General features: G+C 45.9%; 1 protein-coding gene across 1 annotated transcript in view; it reads right to left on the bottom strand.

Annotated features, from left to right (window-relative positions):
• The window catches only part of utp18 (UTP18 small subunit processome component), a 44,156-nt gene extending 19,036 nt beyond the window's left edge, over positions 1-25,120 (bottom strand). The window contains exons 1-8 of the mRNA XM_059948178.1: positions 24,951-25,120; positions 19,974-20,113; positions 15,639-15,734; positions 12,927-13,012; positions 11,060-11,142; positions 7,591-7,716; positions 5,363-5,534; positions 4,042-4,142 (exon numbers count right to left, since the gene is read on the bottom strand). Of these exons, the coding sequence (XP_059804161.1) occupies positions 4,042-4,142; positions 5,363-5,534; positions 7,591-7,716; positions 11,060-11,142; positions 12,927-13,012; positions 15,639-15,734; positions 19,974-20,113; positions 24,951-25,115 (969 nt within the window). The 5' untranslated portion in view covers positions 25,116-25,120. The remainder of the gene's footprint in view (positions 1-4,041; positions 4,143-5,362; positions 5,535-7,590; positions 7,717-11,059; positions 11,143-12,926; positions 13,013-15,638; positions 15,735-19,973; positions 20,114-24,950) is intronic.
• Between the last annotated feature and the right edge of the window lie 114 nt (positions 25,121-25,234).

Here is a 25,234-nt window from a genome sequence, read left to right as displayed (position 1 = left end):
CAGTGAACAATTTCCTGGTATTAATTGTCACCCCTCCCCCCCATCCCAAACATACTATAATCAGTGGAAGGGAATAACCCCTTTGAGCTAATGATCCTGATAGGAATTCATCAAAGAATGAATGGGGGAAGCAACATGACAGTACGAACATCGATTTTTCTAACTTATGGTGAGAAGGTAGGAGCCTCTTCACCCAGGACTTGCCCTCTTCTCATTGCTGCCATTAAGGAAGAGGTAAAGGAGCCTGAAGACACACGGTCAATGTTTCAGGAATAGCTTCCCCTCTACTGTCAGATTTCTGAATGGATACTGAACCCATGAACACTGCCTCACAAATTTTGCACTAATTTTATTTTTCATATATACTTATTGAAATTTATAGTTTGTATCACCATATATTGCAATGTACTTCTGCAGCAAAACAGCAAATTTCAACATGTATGCTGATGATATTAAACCCAATTCTCATTCTGAGAATATGGTTGAGAGAGGAAATAAATCAGCCATGATGGAATGGCAGAGCAGACGCAATGGGTCAAAAATAAAACCATAAGACATTAGCTTGTAGACTGAGCAGTAGAATTGCCAGATGACAGAGTGATAAATGGGAAACCTGTAATCTTCAGAACAAAGAAATGAAATGCTGAACATATAAAGTAGCCGTGCTGAAGCTTAATTACAAACACCTACAGTAATGACAACTCCCTAGTTACTGGGAGCATAACATCAGTGCAATTCCTTAAGGTTTGCAGCAGCCATGTGTCTAGTTTCTGTCTGTCTGTACTGTAGTTTGTGCTTCATGTTTTATTATAGATTACAGTAATTTGTCATTTGTCATTAACGAGTATCGTCACGTATTCACCCTCTGTTAATTTAGTTGGAGACTGAGAAAGGACTTAGATATCTTTTGTCAACTGCTTATTTCACTTATTACACTAATTCTGTTATCGCTAATTCTGCTAGTTTCGTAATATCACTAATTTTGATAGCACATCTTTGCTGGTTTCATTATAAAGGATTTTTTCAACTTGGAATTCAGTCATCTGGAAGCGCGACAGTGTTGAAACCCTCGCTCATCTCTCAGCCATTTGGTTAGTTTTTCAAGTAACCACTACAAGGTGTGTGGGGGAGTGATAGTGGGGATAAGGACATGCTCCCAATGGTGTGTATTTCAAAGTCTCTAACAACCAAGTCCAGCTTCTGGCCTTCATACGTAGCTTAGCTACTAAACCCAGCGGAGCCATTTCTACTGACAGGAGATGGGGCAAAGGCAGGTTATCAGTGCTTTAAAACCAGTCGCATTGAGCGGGAATGGCGGGGGGGGGCTTGTCAGCCATGGTTGACAGTTCATCTAGAAGGAAAACTCTGATCTCAAACTTGCACTGCCTTGCGGCTGTACCCACTCATGCAGAAGGTTTCAGGAGTAATCCCCAAGAAAAAGATCCAGAGCAGGAGTCCCTAAGGCAGTCCTACATTGACTTCAATCTGACTGGCAATTCCTGTGACGCCACTGGTGCCAAACTGTATCAGTCTCTGCTGTTTCATAGGATTCATCAGCTGTTTGGAGAAGGGGAGCCTGCTACATGGGCAACAGCCTGCTCTCCGTAATGTAGTGCCCTGGCTTGTGTATCACAGACAACTGGGATACAACATCTATGGTTGAGCCAGACCAGCGGAGGGCTTCAATGTCAGTACACCAGTTCACACAGTGTAGACCAGCGGAGGGCTTCAATGTCAGTACACCCGTTCACAGTGTAGACCAGCGGAGTGCTTCAATGTCAGTACACCCGTTCACACAGTGTAGACCAGCGGAGGGCTTCAACGTCAGTACACCCGTTCACACAGTGTAGACCAGCGGAGGGCTTCAATGTCAGTACACCCATTCACACAGTGTAGACCAGCGGAGGGCTTCAATGTCAGTACACCCGTTCACACAGTGTAGACCAGCGGAGGGCTTCAACGTCAGTACACCCGTTCACACAGTGTAGACCAGCGGAGGGCTTCAACGTCAGTACACCCATTCACAGTGTAGACCAGCGGAGGGCTTCAATGTCAGTACACCCGTTCACACAGTGTAGACCAGCAGAGGGCTTCAACGTCAGTACACCCGTTCACACAGTGTAGACCAGCGGAGGGCTTCAATGTCAGTACACCCGTTCACAGTGTAGACCAGCGGAGTGCTTCAATGTCAGTACACCCGTTCACACAGTGTAGACCAGCGGAGGGCTTCAACGTCAGTACACCCGTTCACACAGTGTAGACCAGCGGAGGGCTTCAATGTCAGTACACCCGTTCACAGTGTTGACCAGCGGAGGGCTTGACCAGCGAAGGGCTTCAACGTCAGTACACCCGTTCACACAGTGTAGACCAGCGGAGGGCTTCAATGTCAGTACACCCGTTCACAGTGTAGACCAGCAGAGGGCTTCAATGTCAGTACACCCGTTCACAGTGTTGACCAGCGGAGGGCTTGACCAGCGAAGGGCTTCAATGTCAGTACACCCATTCACACAGTGTAGACCAGCGGAGGGTTTCAACGTCAGTACACCCGTTCACACAGTGTAGACCAGCGGAGGGTTTCAACGTCAGTACACCCATTCACACAGTGTAGACCAGCAGAGGGCTTCAATGTCAGTACACCCGTTCACAGTGTTGACCAGCGGAGGGCTTGACCAGCGAAGGGCTTCAATGTCAGTACACCCATTCACACAGTGTAGACCAGCGGAGGGTTTCAACGTCAGTACACCCGTTCACACAGTGTAGACCAGCAGAGGGTTTCAACGTCAGTACACCCGTTCACACAGTGTAGACCAGCGGAGGGCTTCAATGTCAGTACACCCGTTCACACAGTGTAGACCAGCGGAGGGCTTCAACGTCAGTACACCCGTTCACACAGTGTAGACCAGCGAAGGGCTTCAATGTCAGTACACCCGTTCACACAGTGTAGACCAGCGAAGGGCTTCAATGTTAGTACACCCATTCACACAGTGTAAACCAGCGCACCACCGTTCTTGTACATTTATTGATCACACCCTAACATCTGCACCAACCTTGGCACTTTGACTGAATTTCCACACTGAACGAGGACAACACTCAATGCTTGAGCAACAGTGTCTTCCCCTCTACCATGGATTTCTCAACAGTCCATGAACCTACCTCTCTAGTTTTAGCAAGACACAAAATGCTGATGGAACACAGCAGGCCAGGCAACATCTATAGGGAGAAGCGCTGTCGACGTTTCGGGCCCAGACCTTTCGTCAGGACTCCAGTTGGCTTCAGGATCCATTTTCGAGCTCCTCTAGTTTTACACTACTTATTCTAACTTAGAGCAGTTTTATGTATTACACTGTACTGCTAGTGCAAAGCAATACGCTTCACATCACACACTCAGTGCTCACTTGATTACGTAGAGGAGTGGAACCCAGTGTGGTTTACTGCTGCTGCAGCCCATCCAATTCAAGGTCTGACATGTGCGTTCAGCGATGCTCTTTGCACACCACTGTTGTAATGTGTGGTTATTTGAGTTACTGTCACCTTCCTGTCAGCTTGAACCAGTCTGGCCATTCTCCTCTGACCTCTCTCATTAACGAGGTGTTTTCACCCTCAGAACTGCCACTCACTGGATTTTTTTTTTGTTTTTCACACCATTCTCTGTAAACTTCAGAGTCTGTTGTACATGAAAATCCCAGGAGATCAGCAGTCATTCCGTGGTCAAAGTCACTTAGATCCGATTCCTGCCCCATTCTGATGTTTGGTCTGAACAACAACTGAATGTCTTGACCATGCCTGCATGCTTTTATACACTGAGCTTCTGTGACATGATTGGTTGATTAGACATTTGCACTAACGAGCAGGCATACTAACTGGACAGTGATGATCAACCTGATCCTGATTTTACAAAGATTAAGGGAATGTGTTAAAAACAACACACTTACCCAGTGATGAATAGAGTGGATTGAAGTCAGTGATTAAAATAATATCACCAGAGCACCTCCCAGCTTATAGAGAGCCACAGAGCACCACACCCAATCCACGCTCACTTACCTTTGAGGAGAGAAGGTGCAGATAGCCAGAGGAGCCGAGGAACAGCAGAAACTGGCCATCTGGTGAGACTTCAAACCTTCTGGTTTGCCAATCCTGCATACCTACAGATGCAAATACCACACAGCTTCAGAAACAACATGTGATACACAAAAAAACAGACCTGGTGACCTGCCCCAGCACGCAATTACAATACGAAACCCAGAGTATATTGTAGCAACAGCGCAGCTTGACTGACAGCGAACAGCAAACAACAGACCACCAGCAAATTTCTACAGGTAACCGTAGACAGCATTCTGAGGCACCACTGCACAGGATCAGAAAAGGTTTGTAGACTCTGCCAGCTCCATCAGGGGCACTAGCCTCTCCACCATCGAGAACAGCTTTAAAGGCTGATGCCTCAGAATCAGGCTTAATATCACTCGCATATGTCCAGAAATTTCTGGTTTTCTAGCAGGCCAGGCCCTGATGAGAATATATTAATATATGAGGGACGAATGAGAGAGGAATTCATTGCCAGAGCAGCTGTGTAAGCCAAGCCATTGAGTATATTTAAAGTGGAGATTGATGGGGTCATGATGAGAAAAAGTATCAAAGGTTACAGGGAGAAGACAAGGAGAATGGGGTTAAGAGGGATAATAAATCAGTTATGATGGAATGGCAGTGCAGGCTTGATGGGCTGAATTACCTAATCCTGCTCCAATGTCTTATGTTCGAGGACACTGAGAATAGTTACTTGAGTAGAAAGATCATGATCGTCCATCTGCGGGTCAGCACTGGGGTTAGACATCACTTACATCAATGGTTTGGATGAGGAAATTATGTAATCGACCCTGGATTCCTCGTGTTACCAGGTTAATTTGTAGTATGGGCTGTGAAGAGGATGCAGGGGAGGACAAGGCACAACAGTGTAGCGGTCAGCAAGGGCAACACCTTAGCACACCTGTTAGGGTACCTATATTATAGCACCAACAACCCAGGTTCATTGCCGCTGCTGCCTGTATGCAATTTATCTGTTCTCTCCATGACCACAAGCGTTGTCCACTTTCCTCCCGTTTTCCAGAGAAATACGGGTTAGTAAGTTGGCACCGGGAGCTCGGCAACACCTGCAAGCTGCCCAGCACAATCCTTCCCGATCCGAATTCCCACACAGTTCGCTGTATACCTCGATGTTCATTTGACAGATAAACCCAGACTCCTTTAAGCTCTAGGTCAGGATTTGATAAATTACTGTGAAGCTCAGAATAGAAAGTGCTCTCCACAGGGGATCCAGACTCTCTCACTGACACTCTCAGGGTCTGGAAACAATAGTGGAAACTCTCACCTCGGACATTGAGTGGGATGACTGCCCCAGCCATCATGTCGTACTTATAGAACATCTTGCCGTGTTTGGTCGTAGCGATGACCTGTTCACCATCTGCACTGAACCGAGCTTTGAACACGGGAAACCTCTGCAAGCAGACACTCTGAATTTTGGGGTTTGTCTTTCCATCGACCTGATGGGCAACAACACAGCTAGCTGAGTGTCGACACATTTTACTACTAACAAGCCCTTCAGCCCAACTAGTCTTTGCCAAACTATTATTCTGCCTAGCTAGTCCCATCGAACTGCACCCAAACCATATCCCTCCCATCCGAGTACCTATCCAAAGTTCTCTTAAATATTGCAATCAAACTCAGATCCACCCCTTCCACTGGGAGCTCATTTCACATTCTCACTACCCTATGGGTAAATAAGTTCCACCTCAGGTTCCCTTTCATCCTTAACCCTCCTCTCACTCAATCTCAGTGGGAAAAGCTTGCTTTTATTTACCCTATCTATACACCCATGATTCTGTACACCTCTGTCAAATCTCCCTCATTCTCTTACGCTCTAGGGAATAAAGTCCTAGCCTATTCAACCCTTTACTCAGGTCCTCAAGTCCTGACAACATCCTTGTAACGTTTTCTCTGCACTCTTTTAGTCTTATTTACATCTTTCCTGTAGGGAGGTGACCAGAACGGCACACAAATTAGACCTCATCTGATACGATTTCAAAGTAACAGCACAACCCCTGTATTCAGTACTGAGATTTATGAAGGCCACTGCGCCAAACACGACCCTTAATGTACAAATTCTGTATCCGTGCTTTTACTTCCAAGTTTATATTTTATACAACACTCTATTCTTTATTACTGTTGAACGGTGTTACCACAGCAGATTCCTAATGCACATAAATGTATAAAGTTGACTCTTTATCCTGACTACACTTGACAAGCTACTTCACTGGGAGGCTGTGCTATATAAATGCAAATTTTCTCTCAAAGGTGGAAGTCGATTAAAACGTGCTTCTTCTGGAATTTAATCAATGTTTCAACACCTGACAAACTGGTTAAGCATCGTGTCTCATTTCTATTGACTCTGGGGAGCTGCCCTTTCAAACTGGATTCTAGCAGATCATCAGTGACTGATAGGGTGCCTGTTAGAAACCACTTGGCAATGAGATCAGACATATCTCAGGATCATTCTTATGAACCACGTCTAGACCCTTTATTAGCTCTTTTGTAAGAACTATCCCAACAGTGATGCTCCACTTGTGTGAGTGTGGAACGAGTTGTCAGAAGAAGCTGGCATGGACAGGAGGGGGTCAGGAAGGGCTATAGTCCAGGCCTAGGTTGATGGGTCTATGCAGATTAATAGTTCAGCATGGACTAAATGGGCTGAAGGGCCTGTTTCTGTGCAGCAGTGCTCTACGATTCCAAATCCTTGACATAGAGAGGCAGGTCAATCCCCCTCGCTGATTTATCCACATTCACAGAGACAAAGGTGCAGATTAATTTACTGTCATACACACGCATAGGCAACAAAATTTGTGTGTAGCTCACAGTAAACGGGGCCAAACCATTTAAACTACGTACTGAAGGACCATATCCTCCATACCTCTGCCATCCACATACCTATCCAAACATCTCTTAAATGTTGAAATCGAGCTCACATGCACCATTGTGCTGGCAGCTCGTTCCACACTCCCACAATCCTCTGAGTGAAGATGTTTCCCCTCATATTCCCCTTAAACTTCTCACCTTGCACCCTTAACCCATGACCTCTGGTTGTAGTCCCACCCAACCTCAGTGGAAAAAGCCTGCATTTACCCTACCTATGCCCCTCATAATTTTGTACACCTTTATCATATGTCCCCTCAATCTTCTACATTCCAAGAAATAAAGTCCTAACCTATTCAATCTTCCCTTATAACTTAGCTCCTCTAGTCCCGGAAACAGCCTTGTAAATTTCTCTGTACTCTTTCAACCTTATTTACATCTTTCCTGCAGGTCCATGACCAAAACTGCACACAATACACCAAATTAGGCCTCACCGACATCTTATACAACTTCAAAGTAACATCCCATCTGCTGTGCTCAATACTTGATTTATGAAGACCAATGTGCCAAAAGCTTTCCTTACGATCCTGGTACTATGAAAGGCAACAATAATACATCATATAAAGCAAAGAGCTTGAATAAAATGTGTGGATTTGATTCTTAATGCACGGATAAGACTCAGAAACACACCTGAAAAAGCGAGATGGCCTGGTCATTCCCGGCAGTGAGTATTACTTGAGCCAAAGGATGGAACTGTGTTGTTGTTAAGTTGCAGGTGGACGGCCTGGCGTGGTTGGCATCTGTGCATTTCTTTATCTTTGGAGAAATAATCAAACCATCAGAACAGAGCAACAACTTCCTTCAAACAAGCCAATTTTTTTTGATATAAACAATACAATTGTTAATTAAGGCACCTGCCTACATCAGGATATCCAAACTGCTGGAGGAACTCAGAAGTTTGGGCAGCATATATGGGAATAAACAGACAATTGATATTTTGGTCTGAGACCCTTTATCAGTACAGATGAAGTCCTGACCAAGGGCCTCGGCACGAAATGGTGACTGTTTGCTCCTTTCCGTAGATGCTGCCTGACTTGCTCAGTTCCTCCAGCATTTTGTGTGTGTTTCTCTGGATTCCCAGCACCTGCAGAATCTCCTTTGTTTAACAACTGCAAATGTGATCTTTCAGTACAGATTCACGTACCTCAATCAAGCTGCAAAAAAAATTTCCGACTCTACACCTTCAGAATGACCACGTTTGAATAAACAGGAAGTATGCATGCCCCAGATCCTGAGCATTAGGCTCCCCCTCCCACCCCCGATACGTGGAATCTCAACAGCCACAATGAGGGAGTATTGCTACATGGAATTTGCAAAAGTTAAAGCAAGGGCAAGACACTTAATTAACTGAAGGCAGCAACATCATCACAGAAAGTGAACAAGCCCAGACAAAGTTCTTCACCACCAAGAGAACGAGTAGAAGCCCACGAGACTGTCAGGTAAGGCTGCTCTCACGCACGTACAATGCAGATGAAGCCAGGGAGTGGCCCTCACACCTCGGGATGCTTCCTCCTTCAGGGAGAAAGAAAAGGTGATAATACCCTCCAGATACCTACCCAGTTGCACAGCATCTTTCTAAAAAAAGAAAGTGGCAAGGTACAATCAGTAGCGTGCTGTCTGAAAGGCTCTTCGGTTCAACAAGAGATTCTGCGGATGCTGTAAATTTTGAGAAGCACATACAAAATGCTGAAGGAACTCAGTAAATCAGACAGGACCCCCCACATTCCAGGCCATGCTCTCTTTTCACCCCTGCCATCAGAAAGAGGATGCAGGAGCCTTAGGTCTCACCCCATCAGGTTCAGGAATGGTTATTCGCATTCAACCATCAGGCCCCTGAAACAGATAACTTCACTCACAACAGACTCAAAATCAAGGTCTCAACAATTCATGTTCTCAATATTACTTATTATTATTCTTACAAGGCTATGAGACATAGGAGCAGAATGTGGCCAATTGACCCATCGAGTCTGCTCTGCCATTTCATCATGGCTGATCCAATTTCCCTCTCAGCCCCAGTCTCCTGCTTTCTCACCGTATCCCTTCGTGACCTAACTGATCAATAATCCATCAGTCTTTGCCTTAAATATAAAGACTTGGCCTCCACAGCTGCCTATAGCAAAGAATTCTACAGATTCACCACTCTCTGGCTAACGAAATTCCTCCTCAGATTATCCTTTATTGTCCTTCTCAACCCCATTCTCCTATCTTCCCTCCATAATCTTTGATACCCTTACTAATTAAGAACCTATCAATTTCTGCATTAAGTATATCCAATAACTTGGCCTCTGCAGCCAGTAAATTCCATATATTCACCCTCTGGCAAAAGAAATCCCTCCTCATCTCCAGCTTTAAAGGCTCTAAGAATAAGCCGAGAAATAGGCTGGTGAGCCTGACATCAATAGTGGGGAAGTTATTGGAAGGTATTCTAAGGGACCGGAAATATAGGTATTTCGATAGACATGGACTGATTAGGGATAGTCAGAATGGCTTGTGTGTCTAACCAATCTTATAGAGTTATTCGAGGAAAATATAAAGTGGATGAAGGCAAGGCCGTGGATGTCATCTACATGGACTTTGGTAAGGCATTTGACAAGGTCCTGCATGGGTGGCTGGTCAAGAAGGTTCAGTCGCTCGACATTCAAGATGGGGTAGTAAATTGGATTAGACATTGGTTTTGTGGGAGAAGCCAGAGAGGTAGTGGATGGTTGCCTCGCTGACTGGAGGCCAGAGACTAGTGGAGTGCCACAAAGAATGGTGCTGAGTCTGTTGTTTGTCATCTGTATCAACGATCTAGATGATAATATGGTTAACTGGATCGGCAAATTTGCAGATGACACCAAGATTGGTGGTGCAGTGAACAGCAAGGCAGGCTATCATGGCTTGAAGAGGGATCTGCAGCAGCTGAAAAAATGGGCTGAAAAACGGCAGATGGAATTTAATGCAGACAAGTGTGAAGTGTTGCACTTGGGTAAGCCAAACCAAGTCTCACACAGTGAACGGTAGGGTACCGAGGAGTGTAGCAGAACAAAGGGACCTGGGAATACAGGTCCATAATTTATTGAAAGTGGAATCATAGATAAACAGGGTTATAAAGAAAGTTTTTGACACATTGGCCTTCATAGATCAAAGTACTGAGTATAGGAGTTGCGATGTTACATTCAAGTTGTGCAAGATGTTGGTGAGGATTAATTTGGAGTATTGTGTGCAGTTTAGGTCACCTACCTACAGGAAAGATGCAAATAAGATTGAAAGAATACAGAGAAAATTTACAAGGATGTTGCCCATACCAGAGGATCTGAGTTTATAAGATCAAATAGGTTAGGAATTGATTTCTTGGATTGTAGAAAATCGAGGGGAGATTTGCCAGAGGTATACAAAATTATAAGAGGCATAGATAGGGTAAATACAAGCAGGCTTTTCCCACTAAAGTTGGGTGGGATGACAACTCAAGGTCATGGGTTAAGGATGATAGGTTAAAAGTTTAAGAGGAACAGGAGGGGAAACTTCTTCACTCAAAGGGTGAAGAATGAGAATGTGGAATGAGCTGCCAGCGGAAGTGGTGCACGCAAGCTCAATTTCAATGTTCAAGAGAAGTTTGGATAGGTTCGTGAATGGTAAGGGTATGGAGGGGTCTGGTTCCAGTGGAGGTCGATGGAAGTAGGGAGTTCAAATGATTGGGCATGGACTAAATGGGCCAAAGGGCCTGTTTCCATTCTGTACTTTTCTATGACTCTAATGTCCTTGTATTCTGAGACTGTGCCCTCTGGTCCTAGACTCTCCCAGTATAGAAAAATATCTTCTCCATGTCCACTCTATCTAGGCCTTTCAATATATTTCAATGAGATTCCCCCCCCCCCCCCCATTCTTCTAAACTCCAGCTAGTATAGGCCCAGAGCCCTGAAACACTCCTCTTAAGGAATGGCGGAGCCAGCTTGACGAGTCAAGTGACCGAAATCTGCTTCGATGTCTTACGGCCTAAACGCCGGTAGTTCAGAGGCTGTAAGGAGGTGAGAGAACCACGCTGACCACTCAGATGCAAAAATCCCATCACTCCTCCTCAGACACAGACAGATCTGTTCCACAGGCCCATCAGTCTCACCTGTAATATACCCTTAGGAAGAACAGAGGAGGCAGATACAAAGTTGCCAGTTTTTCGTAGCAAGTCATCATCATCATCGCTTTCTAAAGGATAAAAATGTATAATTCAGTGGGTATATCACAAAACATACAGGGCTATTCACTTAAACACCACTTTAAGATATCTTCACACCAATACTTCCATCAAACTTGGAATCATAGGGCCCTTCAGCCCATCTAGTCACAGATCTTTTATTATGCCTGGTCCCACACTGCTCCCATCCACATACTCACACAAATCTCTCTCGAAACATTGAAATTGACTCTGCATCCACCACTTCCACTTGTTCCAGTCTCACCACTCTCTGAGTAAAGATGATCTCCCTCAGGTTCTCCTTAAATACTTCACTCTTAACCATGACTTCCAGCTCTAGTCTCACCCACCTCAGTGGAAAGAGCTGGCTTGCATTTGCCCTAACTTTACCCCTCGTAATTTTGTATACCCTGTATCAAATCTCCCCTCATTCTCCTGTGCTCTAGGGAATAAAGCCCTAACCTATTCAATCTTTCCCTGTAACTCAGGTCCTCAAGTCCTGGCAACATCCTTGTAACGTTTCCCTGCTCCCTTTCAATCTTCCTGTTAGTAGGTGCACACAATACTCCAACTTAGGCCTCACCAATATTTTACACGTCAGCATAACATCACAACTCTGATTGTTCTGATTTATGAAGGCCAATACACCAAAAGCTTCACTAGCATTCAAAATCCAAGACAAAAAAACCTCCATTAGATTCCAACCTGTGATTCTCTCCCAGCAATTTGACCTTCTGGATCTAAAGCCACAGAACGAACCACCAAACTCCAACCTGAAGCACGCTGGTGGCATGGTATCGTACTGGTTAGCACCAGTTCCAGCAACCTGGGTTCATTTCCCGCCGCTGCCCTGAAGGAGTTTGTACATTCTCCCCATGATCTGTATGGATTTCCTCCAGGTGCTCCGTCCGGTTTCCTCCCACTGTCCAAAGATCTACTAGTTGGTAGGTTAATTGATAATTGTGAATTGTCCCGTGATTAGGCTAGGATTAACCGGGGGGGAACTGCATGGCTCAAAGGAATGGAAGGTTTCAAATCTTCTTCCAAGTCTCAGTTCTCTTGCAGACTGCATCAGATTTTCCTCCAGGATTTCTCTGTATTTTGCTGCATTCATTTTACCCTCTCTCTTCACAAGCCTTCCAGAGCCTGCTGCAGTGAAGCGTCCCCACAGCGTGATGCGGCCACCACCACGTTTCACATGTTATGTTTTTGATGATGAAAGCTCAATTTTGGTTTCATCAGACCATAGAACCTTCTTTCAGCTGACTTCAGAGTATCTCATAAGCCTTCTGGCAAATTCCAGCCCAGATTTCATGTCAGTTATGCCCCCCCCCCCAACAGTGGCTTTCTCTTTGCCACTCTCCCATAAAGCTGTGACCAGTGAAGCAGCTGGACAACAGTATTTGTATACACAGCCTCTCCCATCTCAGCCACTGAAGCTCGTAACTCCTCCAGAGTTGTTGAGCTGACCTCCCTCACTAGTCCCCTTCTTGCATGTTCACTCTGTTTATGAGGAATGCCTAATCTAGGCAGATTTACCTCCGCACACTCGGACTGGGTTCTAGCACGTGGTTTAATTTTGGTTGTATGTCTTACTGAATACAAACTTTTGAAGCTCCATAATTCTACTCCAGCACATAACTCACACAGCACTCACTCTGGAAACATTTCAGTTCAATTCGAGCCAGCAGCTCAGTGTGAGCTTTAGTAATATTGTAGATAAAGTTTTGTTGGTTTTCTTGGCTGCACAGAGATAGGAAAGAGACCAATCTGTTTCCACCCGACAATAAATTACCTTCGGCTGAGTCTTCCTTGTCCTTTCTTTTGTTTTTAACCTTCCTCTCTGCCCAGGATGGTGTCCCACCCATTGCAGTCTGGAACCTACAAATAAAGCAGATTGAGTTATATCCAGTTTAAGGAGATTTTAAAGATTATCCTAATTTGTCAGCTGTACATCAAAACATACAGTGCACTGCATCAACGACCAAGTCCAAGGATGTGCTGGGGGCAGCCCATAAGTGTCACCATGCTTTCAATGCCAACATCGCATGCCCACAACTCACTAACCCAAACCCACACATCTTTGGAACATGGGAGGAAAGCCACGTGGTCACAGAGAGAACGTACAACTCCTTCCAGACAGCGGTTGAATTTTGTCCAGGTCATTGGCTGCACTGCTGTGCCACTCTGAGATTTCAAGAAGTATGTGAATGTGACTCTGTTTTGGGGTGTACCCATCTACTTGGCAGCATACAGGACATCCAACCTCTCAGCACCTAAATACTGAAAAGCCCAGGCAGAGTGGACGTGCAGAGGATGTGTCCAGTTAGGGGAGTCTAGAACCAAAGAATACCACTCAGGTTACAGGGACATCCATTTAGGACAGAGACGAGAATTTCTTTAGGGTGGTGAATCTGTGGAATTCATTGCCACAGACAGCTGTGGAGGCCAAGTCATTGCATGTATTTAAAGTGGAGGTTGATAGGTTCTTGATTAGTCGGGGCATCCAAGGTTATGGGGAGAAGGCAGGAGAATGGGGTTGACAGGAAAATAAATCAGCCATGATGGAATAGTCAAAGACTTGATGGGCCAAATGGCCTAATTCTGCATAACGTCCTATGAAGAGCAAGGTCCTGGCCAGCATTCACCCCTCAACCAATTACATTGAAAGAAGTCTGATGTAGACTAGATGCCGTGTCTGTGACATGACAACAGCGACGTCAAACTACTCAACTTCCTTCGCTACATCCCCGTAGAATTTGTCTTTTAAATCTTGACTGTGCTCAGGTCAATGCTCTCGCCCCCTGGCATTTCAGCCTCATCCTGGGTGTTATCACAGGCTAACCCAATCCAGTGATTTCCGTTCCTGCTCACAGGCTCTCAGGAGAAGATGTGGAACAGGAATCTCTGCCAACTTCCTCCCAAGCGTATCACTTCTACTGTGCCCGGATGAGCCAGGTTTGCAGTCAGTTCCCTCCCCCGACCCCATCAAGGAAAAAAACAAAGTTTTGCAGATGTCTTTAATGAAGAGTTGACAAACTGCTCTACAAGCAGTCAGAAATTAAATTTTGTCCTCAACTTGGGGCATTGACACTGAAATGCATTGGATACATTATTTACTGAGCCTCCCATCCTTCTTGCTGCCCCGGTAAAACAGCCAGCGTCATCAAATACCCAACACACCCCAGGCATTCTCTCTTCTCCCCTCTTCCATCAGACAGAAGTTACAAATGCCTGAAAGCACATCCCACCAGGCTCAACAACAGCTTCCAGCCCGCTGTGAACAAGACTATTCAATGGTGCCTAGTATAAGATAGGCCCTTCCCTCACAATCTAGCTGATAATGATCTTGCACCTTACCGTTTACCTGCACTTTCTCTGTAACTGGAACACTTCATTCTGCATCCTGATTCTGGCCTGAAATGCAAGTGTGACAAGTGCTAACCCTGCCCCTACATCTCCTCCCTCATCATCATTCCGGGCCCAAAAAGTCTTTCCAGGAGAGGCAACACTTCACGTGAAAGTCTGTCAGGGTCATCTACTGAACCTTGTGCTCGCAGTGCAGTCTCCTCTACGTTACTGAGACCCAACAAAATGGGGACCATTTTATCGAGCAATAAAAAGCAGGTTGTCCCAGGGGCTACCCATTTCAGTTTAATTTCCTAATCCAATGTGTTGTCTCCGTGGTCAGGATAAGGTCACTGTCAGGTTAGACAAGCAGCACCTCCTACTCTGTGAACAGCATGAATGCCGATTCCTCTAACCTTTGGCAATTTCTTCTCCCTCACCCTCGTCCTTCTCTCTTTCTCTATTCTCCATTCATGTTTCCCCCCTCAGCCATTCTCTTCTCCTCATATGCCCATAATTTCCCTCTGGGTCCCCTCCTGCTTCCCTTTCTTCCATGGGTCACTTTCCCTACCTGTCAGATATCTTCTTCTTCAGCCCTTTACCTCTTCCACCTTCTTACTCCATCCCCTCTCCCCCATCACCACCCAGTTCCTCACCTCATTCCTCCTCCCCTACGCACCCACCTTCCCCCTCACCTGGTCTCACCCATCACCACCCAGTTCCTCACCTCATTCCTCCTCCCACATCCACCCTCATTCCCCTCCCCCAGTCTCACCTATCACCTCCCAGTTCCTCACCTCATCCCTCCTCCCCTACCCACCCACCTTCCCCCTCACCTGCTCTCACCCATCACCACCCAACTCCTCACCTCATCCCCTCTCCCCCACCCACCTTCCCCCTCACCTGGTCTCACCCATCACCTCCCAGCTCGTATACCTCCCCCTCCCCTCTACCTTTTTATTCTGGCTTCTGCCCCCTTCCTTTCCAGCCGATGAAGGGCCTTGGCCTGAAACGTTGATTGTTTATTCCCCCCCACGGATGCTGCCTGATCTGCTGAGATCCTGCAGCATTTTGTGTGTGTTGCTCAAAAAGAGTAGTATTGGAAATGAAAGAACATAAGCAGAGAATCTGTGTCTGGAGAGGAAATTACTGTACATACTGCTCTTTTAATCTCTGCTGGAGCTTTCGCATGGTGAGGGTCTTCTCCGTGCTGCTTTTCACTAGATTTTTCCGGAACCGATGTGTCATTTCTACACTGTAAAGAAACAAAAATGTTATACGGAGTCAGACAGCACTGAAACACGTCCTTCGGTCCAACTTCGTCGTACCGCCTGTTGCCCAGGGGACCATCAGGGAGGAGGTACAGGAGCCTGAAGACACACTCGCAATGTTTTAGGAACAGTTTCTTCCCCTCTGCCGTCAGATTTCTGAATGGACATTAAAACCATGAACACTTCCTCGGTGTTTTTTTCTCCTCTTTTTGCACTACTTATTTAGTTTAATTTTCTTTTTTTATATGTAACCCTCTCTCCTTAGGCCTGTAATGGGTTAGCCATTACTGTGAATTCAACCTAACAGCAACATAACTCAATGATGCATGGGGAATAATGATGAGAAGACCTTTTCCAATAAATAAGCTTGCCTAGGGCAAATATGATTAGGGTAAATACAACACATAAAAGTTTGAATATTCCTTTAAGGGAAACCAGCACTGTTATTTTATGAATTTTCTCTTCGGTATTCACCACTGAGAGGGAACTTGATCACGGTGAGAACAATATGAGAGAGGTTGATGTTCTGGAGCATGTTGATATTAAGGGAGAGGAGGAGTTGGAGTTGTTAAAATACATTAGGACAGATAAGTCCCCAGGGCCTGACGGAATATTTCCCAGGCTGCTCCTTGAGGCAAGGGAAGAGATTGCTGAACCTCTGGTTAGGATCTTTATGTCCTTGTTGTCCATGGGAATGGTACTGGAGGATTGGAGGGAGGTGAATGTTGTTCCCTTGTTCAAAAAAGGTAGTAGGGATAGTCCAGGTAATTATAGGCCAGTGAGCCTTACGTTTGTGGTGGGAAAGCTGTTGGAAAAGATTCTTAGAGATGGGATCTATGGGCATTTAGAGAATCATGGTCTGATCAGGGACAGTCAGCATGGCTTTGTGAAGGGCAGATCGTGCCTAACAAGCCTGTTAGTTCTTTGAGGAGGTGACCAGGCATATAGATGAGGGTAGTGCAGTGGATGTGATCTACATGGATTTTAGTAAGGCATGTGACAAGGTTCCACACGGTAGGCTTATTCAGAAAGTCAGAAGGCATGGGATCCAGGGAAGTTTGGCCAGGTGGATTCAGAATTGGCTTGCCTGCAGAAGGCAGAGGGTCGTAGTGGAGGAAGTACATTCAGATTGGAGGGTTGTGACTAGTGGTGTCCCACAAGGATCTGTTCTGGGACCTCTACTTTTTGTGATTTTTATTAACGACCTGGATGTAGGGGTAGAAGGGTGGGTTGGCAAGTTTGCAGATGAAACAAAGGTTGGTGATGTTGTAGATAGTGTAGAGGATTGATTGTAGAGTCGAAGATTGCAGAGAGACATTGATAGGATGCAGAAGTGGGCTGAGAAGTGGCAGATGGAGTTCAACCCGGAGAAGTGTGAGGTGGTGCACTTTGGAAGGACAAACTCCAAGGCAGAGTACAAAGTAAATGGCAGGATACTTATAAGTGTGGAGGATTAGGGGGATCTGGGGGTACATGTCCACAGATCCCTGAAAGTTACCTCACAGGTTGATAGGGTAGTTAAGAAAGATTATGGGGTGTTAGCTTTCATAAGTCGAGGGATAGAGTTTAAGAGATGCGATGTAATGATGCAGCTCTATAAAACTCTAGTTAGGCCACACTTGGAGTACTGTGTCCAGTTCTGGTCGCCTCACTATAGTAAGGATGTGGGAGCATTGGAAAGGGTACAGAGGAGATTTACCAGGATGCTGCCTGGTTTAGAGAGTATGGATTATGATCAGAGATTAAGGGAGTTAGGGCTTTACTCTTTGTAAAGAAGGATGAGAGGAGACATGATAGAGGTGTACAAGATATTAAAAGGAATAGACAGAGTGGACAGCCAGCATTTCTTCCCCAGGGCACCACTGCTCAGTACAAGAGGACATGGCTTTAAGGTAAGGGGAGTTCTCATTACCTCTAATATCATCACCCTCTTCAAGTCCAGTGGTTAGTTTATTAGCTTTAACTGGTAGTGCCACAAACAGTCCTGATGAAGGCTCTCGGGTTGAAACTGTTTAATCTTTTCCATAGATGCTGCCTGACCTGCATTTTGTGTATGTTGCTAACCCAGCTGTGGTTTAATGTTTATCTAGCATTTTTGCAAGGCCAGCAAACCACATACTGCCCCTGCAAAATCCTTGTTTACACCAGAACAAGGAAAAGTTAAAGATGGAACAAGCACTAAGTAATGGAGTGGACGGATGAAGGGATGTGATAGGATGCAGACCACAGGAAATGTAATGACACAGAGTTGGTGCTGTATGAAAGACGGTAAAGGCCAAAGAGGAACAAAATCTCTGGGAGGAGTATAAACAGAACAAAACCAATGAAATCAGGGGAGAAAAATAAAATCTGCATTTAAACAGAAAACGTTCAAGGTAAATTTATTATCAAAGTATTGTATGTACGTTCTACCTTAAGAGTTATTTTCTTGCAGGCACTTACAGGAATTTAAAAAATGCAACAGACTTTGCATAAAAAGAAATACAATGGAATATAATGAAGAAACTATTTAAGCAAAGACTAACAAACAAGCAGTGTGCAAAAGATGACAAACTAAATAAAGTAATGCTGAGAACACGACTTGTTGAGTCCTTCAAAGTGAGTCTTTGGGTTGTGGAATCAGTTCAGTGTTGAGGTGAATGAAGTTATCCACGCTGGTTCACGAGCCTGTTGGTTGAAGGGTAATAACTGTTCCTGACCTTGGTGGTGTGCAACTTAAGACTCCTGCCCAATGGTAGTAGTGAAAAGAGGGCATGGCCTGGATGGTCAGGCTGGAAACACACAGCAGCAGGGTCTCCAGATGAAACGTTAATCCCGTTTCTTCCTTCACATCTGCTGAATATTTACAGCAAGTTCTTTTTATTTCAGATTTACGGTGTCTACAGCTGACTGCTTTCCAAATAAAAATTAAATGCTAGTAGTCAGTTTCAACACACAGTTACAATGTGTTAAAGACATTCAGACAGGTCACAGATAGGAAGAACTAGCCTGGGCAAAATACAAGCAAATGGGACCAGCTCAGGTAGGCACCTTGGTTGATGAATTGAGCCAAAGGAAAAACTTCTGAAACATCCAAATTATACTGAAATTAATGGGACAATCGAAGGACAGCATTGACTTCAGTCAAAAATACGATGTGTTGAGCCGGCACCTGTGGATACATGCGCACGTCAATAATAATAAACTCAACATTGAACTTGAAACTTAAAGTTTTTGAAATTTTGTTGGAAGCCAAAGATTAGGAGGAGGAAAGAGGCAGGTGAAAGGAAGATGAATGTCACTCGTGGACACAAATGGACACATTCTACAAAATGAGCACCAATTTACATTTGGTTGCCTAATATGGAGGAAGAATGGCAGGGTGGAGACACATCTCTACCATGCGAGGTGTAAGGCACTCCTTCCCTCCACTAGCCTGCAGGTCACCCCTGGGCAAGATGTAGCACCTGCTTGGCACCCCCCCACCCCCACTGATCAGGGTCATGTGAAGCCATGGAAGCAGGTGATGGAAGGTTATATGAGCAGCTGGTGCCCATCTCGAGTCCTGGTTATGTGACCACTGATGCCAGGCAGACAATCTCTGAAGAGTATTGATAATGACCTGACATTGCCCAGAAGAAGGCAATGGCAAACCACTTCTGTAGAAATATTTGCCGAGAACAATCATGGTCATGGAAAGACCGTGATCATTAGACATGACACCAATGTTCCCTCTAAGGTGTGCGTGCCTTAGGAACTTAAACTGTGCACAAAAGATTGTCACCCTCTACCTCATAAGTATATTTCACGATTGTACACAATCACATTTCTTTTTGCGGTTTCTGGTGTGTTGACAGTGTGGAGTTTGTGACAATTTATCTGCAGATTTTAAAACTGGCTTATTTATACGATTTTTATTTAAGAAATAATGTTGTCGTCACTGGGCAAAACGCTGCAAACAGCACAGAGTTTTTTCACGCTGGTCATTACAAACTAGAGGGAACTTTGCACGGCACATAATGACGACTATGGAGGAGGCCACATCACGGACATAGAACCAGAATGGGTACAAGGCAATCATTTTTCCACGTGGAAGGGTGGGAAAAATCACACAGTGCACAGGATGGGGCTGTGTGAAGTGGAAGGTGGGTGAATGAATACCAGGACAGGGATAGGGGTGCGAGGAGGAACATATCTGGTGATGGCATCAGCTTTCCCGGATGTCACCCACACAGCCCACTTACTCATCGTCTGCTCCGTCCTCCTCATCCACCCATGCTGCTCTCTTGTGTGGAGGTAAATCGGACCTGGCTTCATTTTCCACTTCCGAGTCACTGGAGGATTCATCCAGCAAGGTTTGGTCCCGATCCTTCCTTTGTGTTGGCTGAGAGGGAGAGGGAGGCAGAGCAAAGAAACAGGACTTTCAGCTAACCAGGATTCCCATCAAGGCTAGCAATCTCTCCATAAATATTTCCTACTGACTCCAAGAACCTTTTAAATGTTGTCAGTGTACCTGCCTCAACCACTTCCTCTGGCAGCTCATCACATACAGGGAGCAGTGTACTTGTGTGGGAGTTGCCGCCTAGGTTTGCATTAAATCTCTGCCCTCAAACATCAAGCCTCTAGTTCTTGATTCCCCAAACCTGAGAAAAGGACTGTGCACATTGACCCTACTCCTACCCCACATCATTTTAAAAACACCGATCAGTCTCCAAAGCTCGGAGGGATAGGATAAAGCCCCAACCTCTCTGCAGAGGGGTAAATAGAGTGAGGGGAGAGAGGTAAGTTAAGCAAAACCCACGCTGCCCAAGAAACACCAACACCATTCAGCACCTTTGAGCAGCAGCCAATCCACATATGGGACTGATTGACATGAACAAATTAAAGTAAGGCAGGGGCAGCACCCATCATTGGAGTGGACAGAGTTCGAGTGGAGATTCTGAGGCTTTAGCTCTTTATAGGCCTCACTCAGAGAAGGCAAAAAAGATGTATTTGGAGTTCCCCCCTGCCCCCAGAGTTTATATTCTCCCTTCTTTATATCTGCTCAGCTAGGAGAGTAGAGGGTAGTTGAAGACTCATCTTGTGGGATGTGGGAAAACAGAACCAGCTCCGGTGTCCCTGACAACTACAACTGCAAAAAGGGCACCCAGCTGCAGCTTCTAACAATCCGTGTTAAGGAGCTGGGAGTTGGAACTGGATGAACTCCGGATCAGTCAGGAAGCTGAGGAGTTGATAGATAGGAGTTATACCCAAGGTGCAGGACGCAGGAAACGGGGTGACAGTCAGTAAGGGGAAAGGGGTGAAGGAGCCAGTGCAGAGTACCCCTGTGGACATCCCCCTCAACAACAGGTACATCACTTTGGATACTGTTGGGGGATGACCTAACAGAGGAGAGTCACAGTGTCTCTGGCAATGAGTCCGCCTCTTTAACTCAGAAGGTAAGCGGGGAGAAGAGGAATGCTGTGGCTATAGGGGGTTCATTAGTAAAGGGAACAGAAGGGGGGTTCTGTGGACAAGAACGAGATTCCCAGATGGTATTTTACGTCCGGGTACCAGGGTCCAGAATATCTCAGATCGAGCCCTCAGCATTCTTAAGTGGGAGGGTGAACAGCCAGAAGTCATGGTCCATGTCAGTATACCAATGACATGGGTGGAAAGTGTGACCGGGTCCTGCAAAGGGAGTTGGGTGCGTAGGGCCTCCAGAGTTGTGAACCCAGGATTGCTATCTATGCCATGTGATAGTCAGGCCAGAACTAGGAAGATTATATAGTTCAACATGGGGCTAAGGAGTTGGTGTAGGAGGGAGGGCATAAGATTTTTAGATCTTTCGGCTCTCTTCCAGCAAAGGTGGGACCTGTACATATGAGATGGTTTGCACCTGAATTGGAGGGAGACTGATACCCTAGCGGGGCCGTTTGCTAGTGCTGCACAGAGAGCTTTAAACAAGAGTTGCAGGGGGACGGGAACCTGAGTGCCAGAACAGCTGATGGAGAGGTTGTGGAGACAGATCTTGGTAGGACCTCAGAGCAAAATCAGAAATCTAAAGGTTGAGCATGGTGTGATTAGTGTCCTGAGCTGCATATATTTCAATGCAGGAAGTATCCTAGGAAAGGTGGAAGAGGTCAGGACATAGATCAATGCTTGGAATTATGATATTGTAGCCATTAGTGAGACTAGGTTGCAGGAGGGGCAGGACTGGCAGCTCAATATTCTGGGGTTTCATTGCTTTCGAAGCGGTAGAGCAGGAACGATTAAAGGAAAAGGGGTCACGTTACTAGTCGGAAAATGTCACAGCAGTGCTCAATCAAGACAGACTGGAGAACTGTCAGTGAGGCATAATGGGTGGAACTGAGAAATAAGAAAGGTACGACCTCGTTAATGGGGCCACTGAACAGTCTGCAGGAATTACAGGAACAAATTTGTAGCTATATCGCAGAAACACAAGGTTGTTATAACAGGTGATTTTAACTTTCCACATAATGGTTGGGAATCCCATACTGGGAAAGAGTTTGTCAAATGTGTTCAGGAAAGTTTCCTTCATCAGTACATACAGTATGTGATACTGGATCTGCTATTCGGGAATGAGACAGGGCAAGTGACAGAATTTTGTGTGGGGGGAGCACTTTGCATCCAGTGACGATATTGCCATTAGTTTCAAAGATTGGTCTGGTATGCGGGTTGTGATTCTTAATTGGAAAAAGGCCAATTTTGAAAGTATCAGAAATGACAAGTGTGGATTGGGACAGGCTGTTTTCTGGCAAAGGTGTACTTGGTAAGTGGGAGGCCTTCAAAAGTGAAATTTTGAGAGTACAAACTTGTATGTGCCTGTCAGGATAAAAGGTAAAGATAACAAGTGTAGGGAACTTTAGGCTTCAAAAGATATTGAGGCCCTGGTTAAGAGGAAAAAAAAGGAGATGCACAGCAGGAGTAGGCAGGTAGGAACAAATGAGGTGCTTGTGGAGTACAAGAAATACAAGAGACACATAAGGAAGAAAGCAGAGGGATAGAAAAAGGCATGGTGAAGGAGAATCCTAAGGGATTCCACAGACACATTAAGATCAAAAGGATTGCAAGAGTCAGAATTGGTCCTCTGGAAGATCAGGAAGGTAATTCATGTGTGAAGCCAAAAGACATGGGGCAGGTCCTAAATGTTTTTTTGCATCTGTACTTACTCAGAAGATGGACACAGAGTCTACAGAAGTGAGGCAAAGCAGTAGCGAGGCCGTGGACCCTATACAGATTACAGAGGAGGAGATGTTTGCTGTCTTGAGGCAAATTAGGGTGGATAAATCCCCAGTATTGTTGCAGAGGTATTTAAAACATCTTAGCAACAGGAGAGATACCAGAGGATTGGAGGATATCCAATGTTGTTCTAAACACAAAGTACACTGCAGATGCTGGGGTCAAAGCAACACGTACAACACTCAGCAGGTCGGGCAGCATCCGTGGAAACGAGCAGTTAACGTTACGGGCCGAGACCCTTCATCAGGACTGAAGAGGGAGGGGCAGGGGCCCTATAAAGAAGGTGGGGGGAGAGTGGAAGGTACCAGGTGAAAAACCAGTAAGGGGAAAGATCAAGGGGTGGGGGAGGGGAAAGGCAGGAAAAGTGAAGAAGGAATGTAAGGGGAAAGCACTATGGGTAGTAGAAAAAGGCAGAATCATGAGAGAGGTGACCTGCTGAGTTCCTTCAGGGTGTTGTACGTGTTTCAATGTTGTTTTGCTGTTTAAAAAAGGCTCTCAACAGAAACCAGGAAATTATAGGCTGGTGAGTCTGACATCATTTGTGGGAAAGTTATTGGAAGTTGTTCTGAGGAACCAGATATATAAGTACTTGGATGGACGTGGGCTGGTTAACAGACAGACAGACAGACGTTATTGATCCCGAGGGAAACTGGGTTTCATTACAGTCCACCAACCAAGAATAGTGTAGAAATATAGCAATACAAGAATAGTCAGCCTGGCTTCATGTTTGGTAGGTCATGTCTGACCAATCTTAAGGAGTCACCAGGAAAGTGGACGAAAACAATGTAGTGGCTGTCGCCTACATGGACTTTAGCAAAGCATTTGACAAGGTCCCACAAGGGAGGCTGGTCAAGGAGGTTCAGTGGCTTGGCATTCAGATGAGGTAGTGAACTGGATTAGTCATTGGCTTTGTGGGAGAAGCCAGAGAGCGGTTGTAGTGGGTTGCCTCTCTGACTGCAGGCTTGTGACTAGTGGAGTGCCGCAGGGATCGGTGCTGGGATTTGGCATCTATATCAATGATCTGGATGATAATGTGATGAACTTGACCAAGTTCGGGGGTGTAGTGGACAGTGAGGAAGGCTATCGTGGCTTGCAGAGGGATCTGCATCAGCAGGAAAAATGGGCTGGAAATGGCCGATGGAATTAAATGCAGACAAATGCGAGGTGTTACGCTGTGGCAGGACCAACCAGAGTGGGTCTTGCACACTGAGCAGTGTGGTAGGACAAAGGGATCTGGGAATCCAGTGAAACTGGCGTCAGGTATGTAGATAAAGAAAGCTGTATTGAGCCCAGGAGATGGGAAGTTATGTTGGAGCAAATACCAGGAAATCCGCAGATGTTGGAAATTCAAACAACACACACAACTGGAGTCCGTGGGCACAGAACTGGAGAGTATGACATCGGTGGCAGAGCTGAGGGTGCTGAGTAGGCTACGGTCAATCGTGGAAAACCCTGAACATCCTCTGCACAGCAGCATCCAGAGACAGAGAAGCAGCTTCAGCGGCAGGTTGCTGTCAATGCAATGCTCCTCAGACAGGATGAAGAGATCATTACTCCCAACGCCATTCGGCTCTACAATTCAACCACCAGGGGCAAGACATGTTAAAGTGCCGGGGTTAGGGCTGAGCTTAAGTTACCACTCAATGCACTTTAGTAAACTATTTAAGAACTTTTTAAAAGCTATTTATTAATGGTTTTTGGGAGGGTGATTTTAGATGCATATCATATTTATACTGTTAAATACTGTAGGTAATTAGTTTTGCTACAGTAAGTGTATGGGACGCTGGGAAAATGTTGAATTTCCCCTTGGGGGTGAATCTATCGAAGTGCTGGTGGAACACGTGCATTTCGTGTGTGAAGTTATGTTGGAGACACTGGCGAGTCTAGTCCGCAGCTTTGATCGCTGACCAGAGGAAAGCTCTACTTCCCAAAGACTGATCCGGTGGCCACCCCACCTCAGCAACCGCTGCCGGGCTCACCTGCAGCCTCTCCAGCAGCGCCTCCTCGCCGCCGAACAGCAGTTCCTCCAGCCGCCGCTCCTCGTCCGGCTGCTCCCCCATCACCTGCAGCCGCTTCAGGTTCTTCTGCCGCTCCGCCTCCTCCACCTGCCGCTCCGCACGGCGCTTCTCGGGCCTGGCGGACATCCTACGGCTGGCAGCCAAAGCGACGCTCAGGAAACTCCGCGGTTCCGAGGCCGTTGCTGGGCCGCAGGCGAGCGCCTGAAGACGGCGTGTCCTTCCGGGTCAGAGGGCGCTCGGGAAAC

The sequence above is a fragment of the Hypanus sabinus genome, chromosome 23, assembly GCF_030144855.1.
Source record: "Hypanus sabinus isolate sHypSab1 chromosome 23, sHypSab1.hap1, whole genome shotgun sequence".
NCBI classification, from domain to species: domain Eukaryota; kingdom Metazoa; phylum Chordata; class Chondrichthyes; order Myliobatiformes; family Dasyatidae; genus Hypanus; species Hypanus sabinus.
Note: the sequence above shows the minus strand (reverse complement) of the source record. Positions and strands in the feature narration are given on the sequence as shown.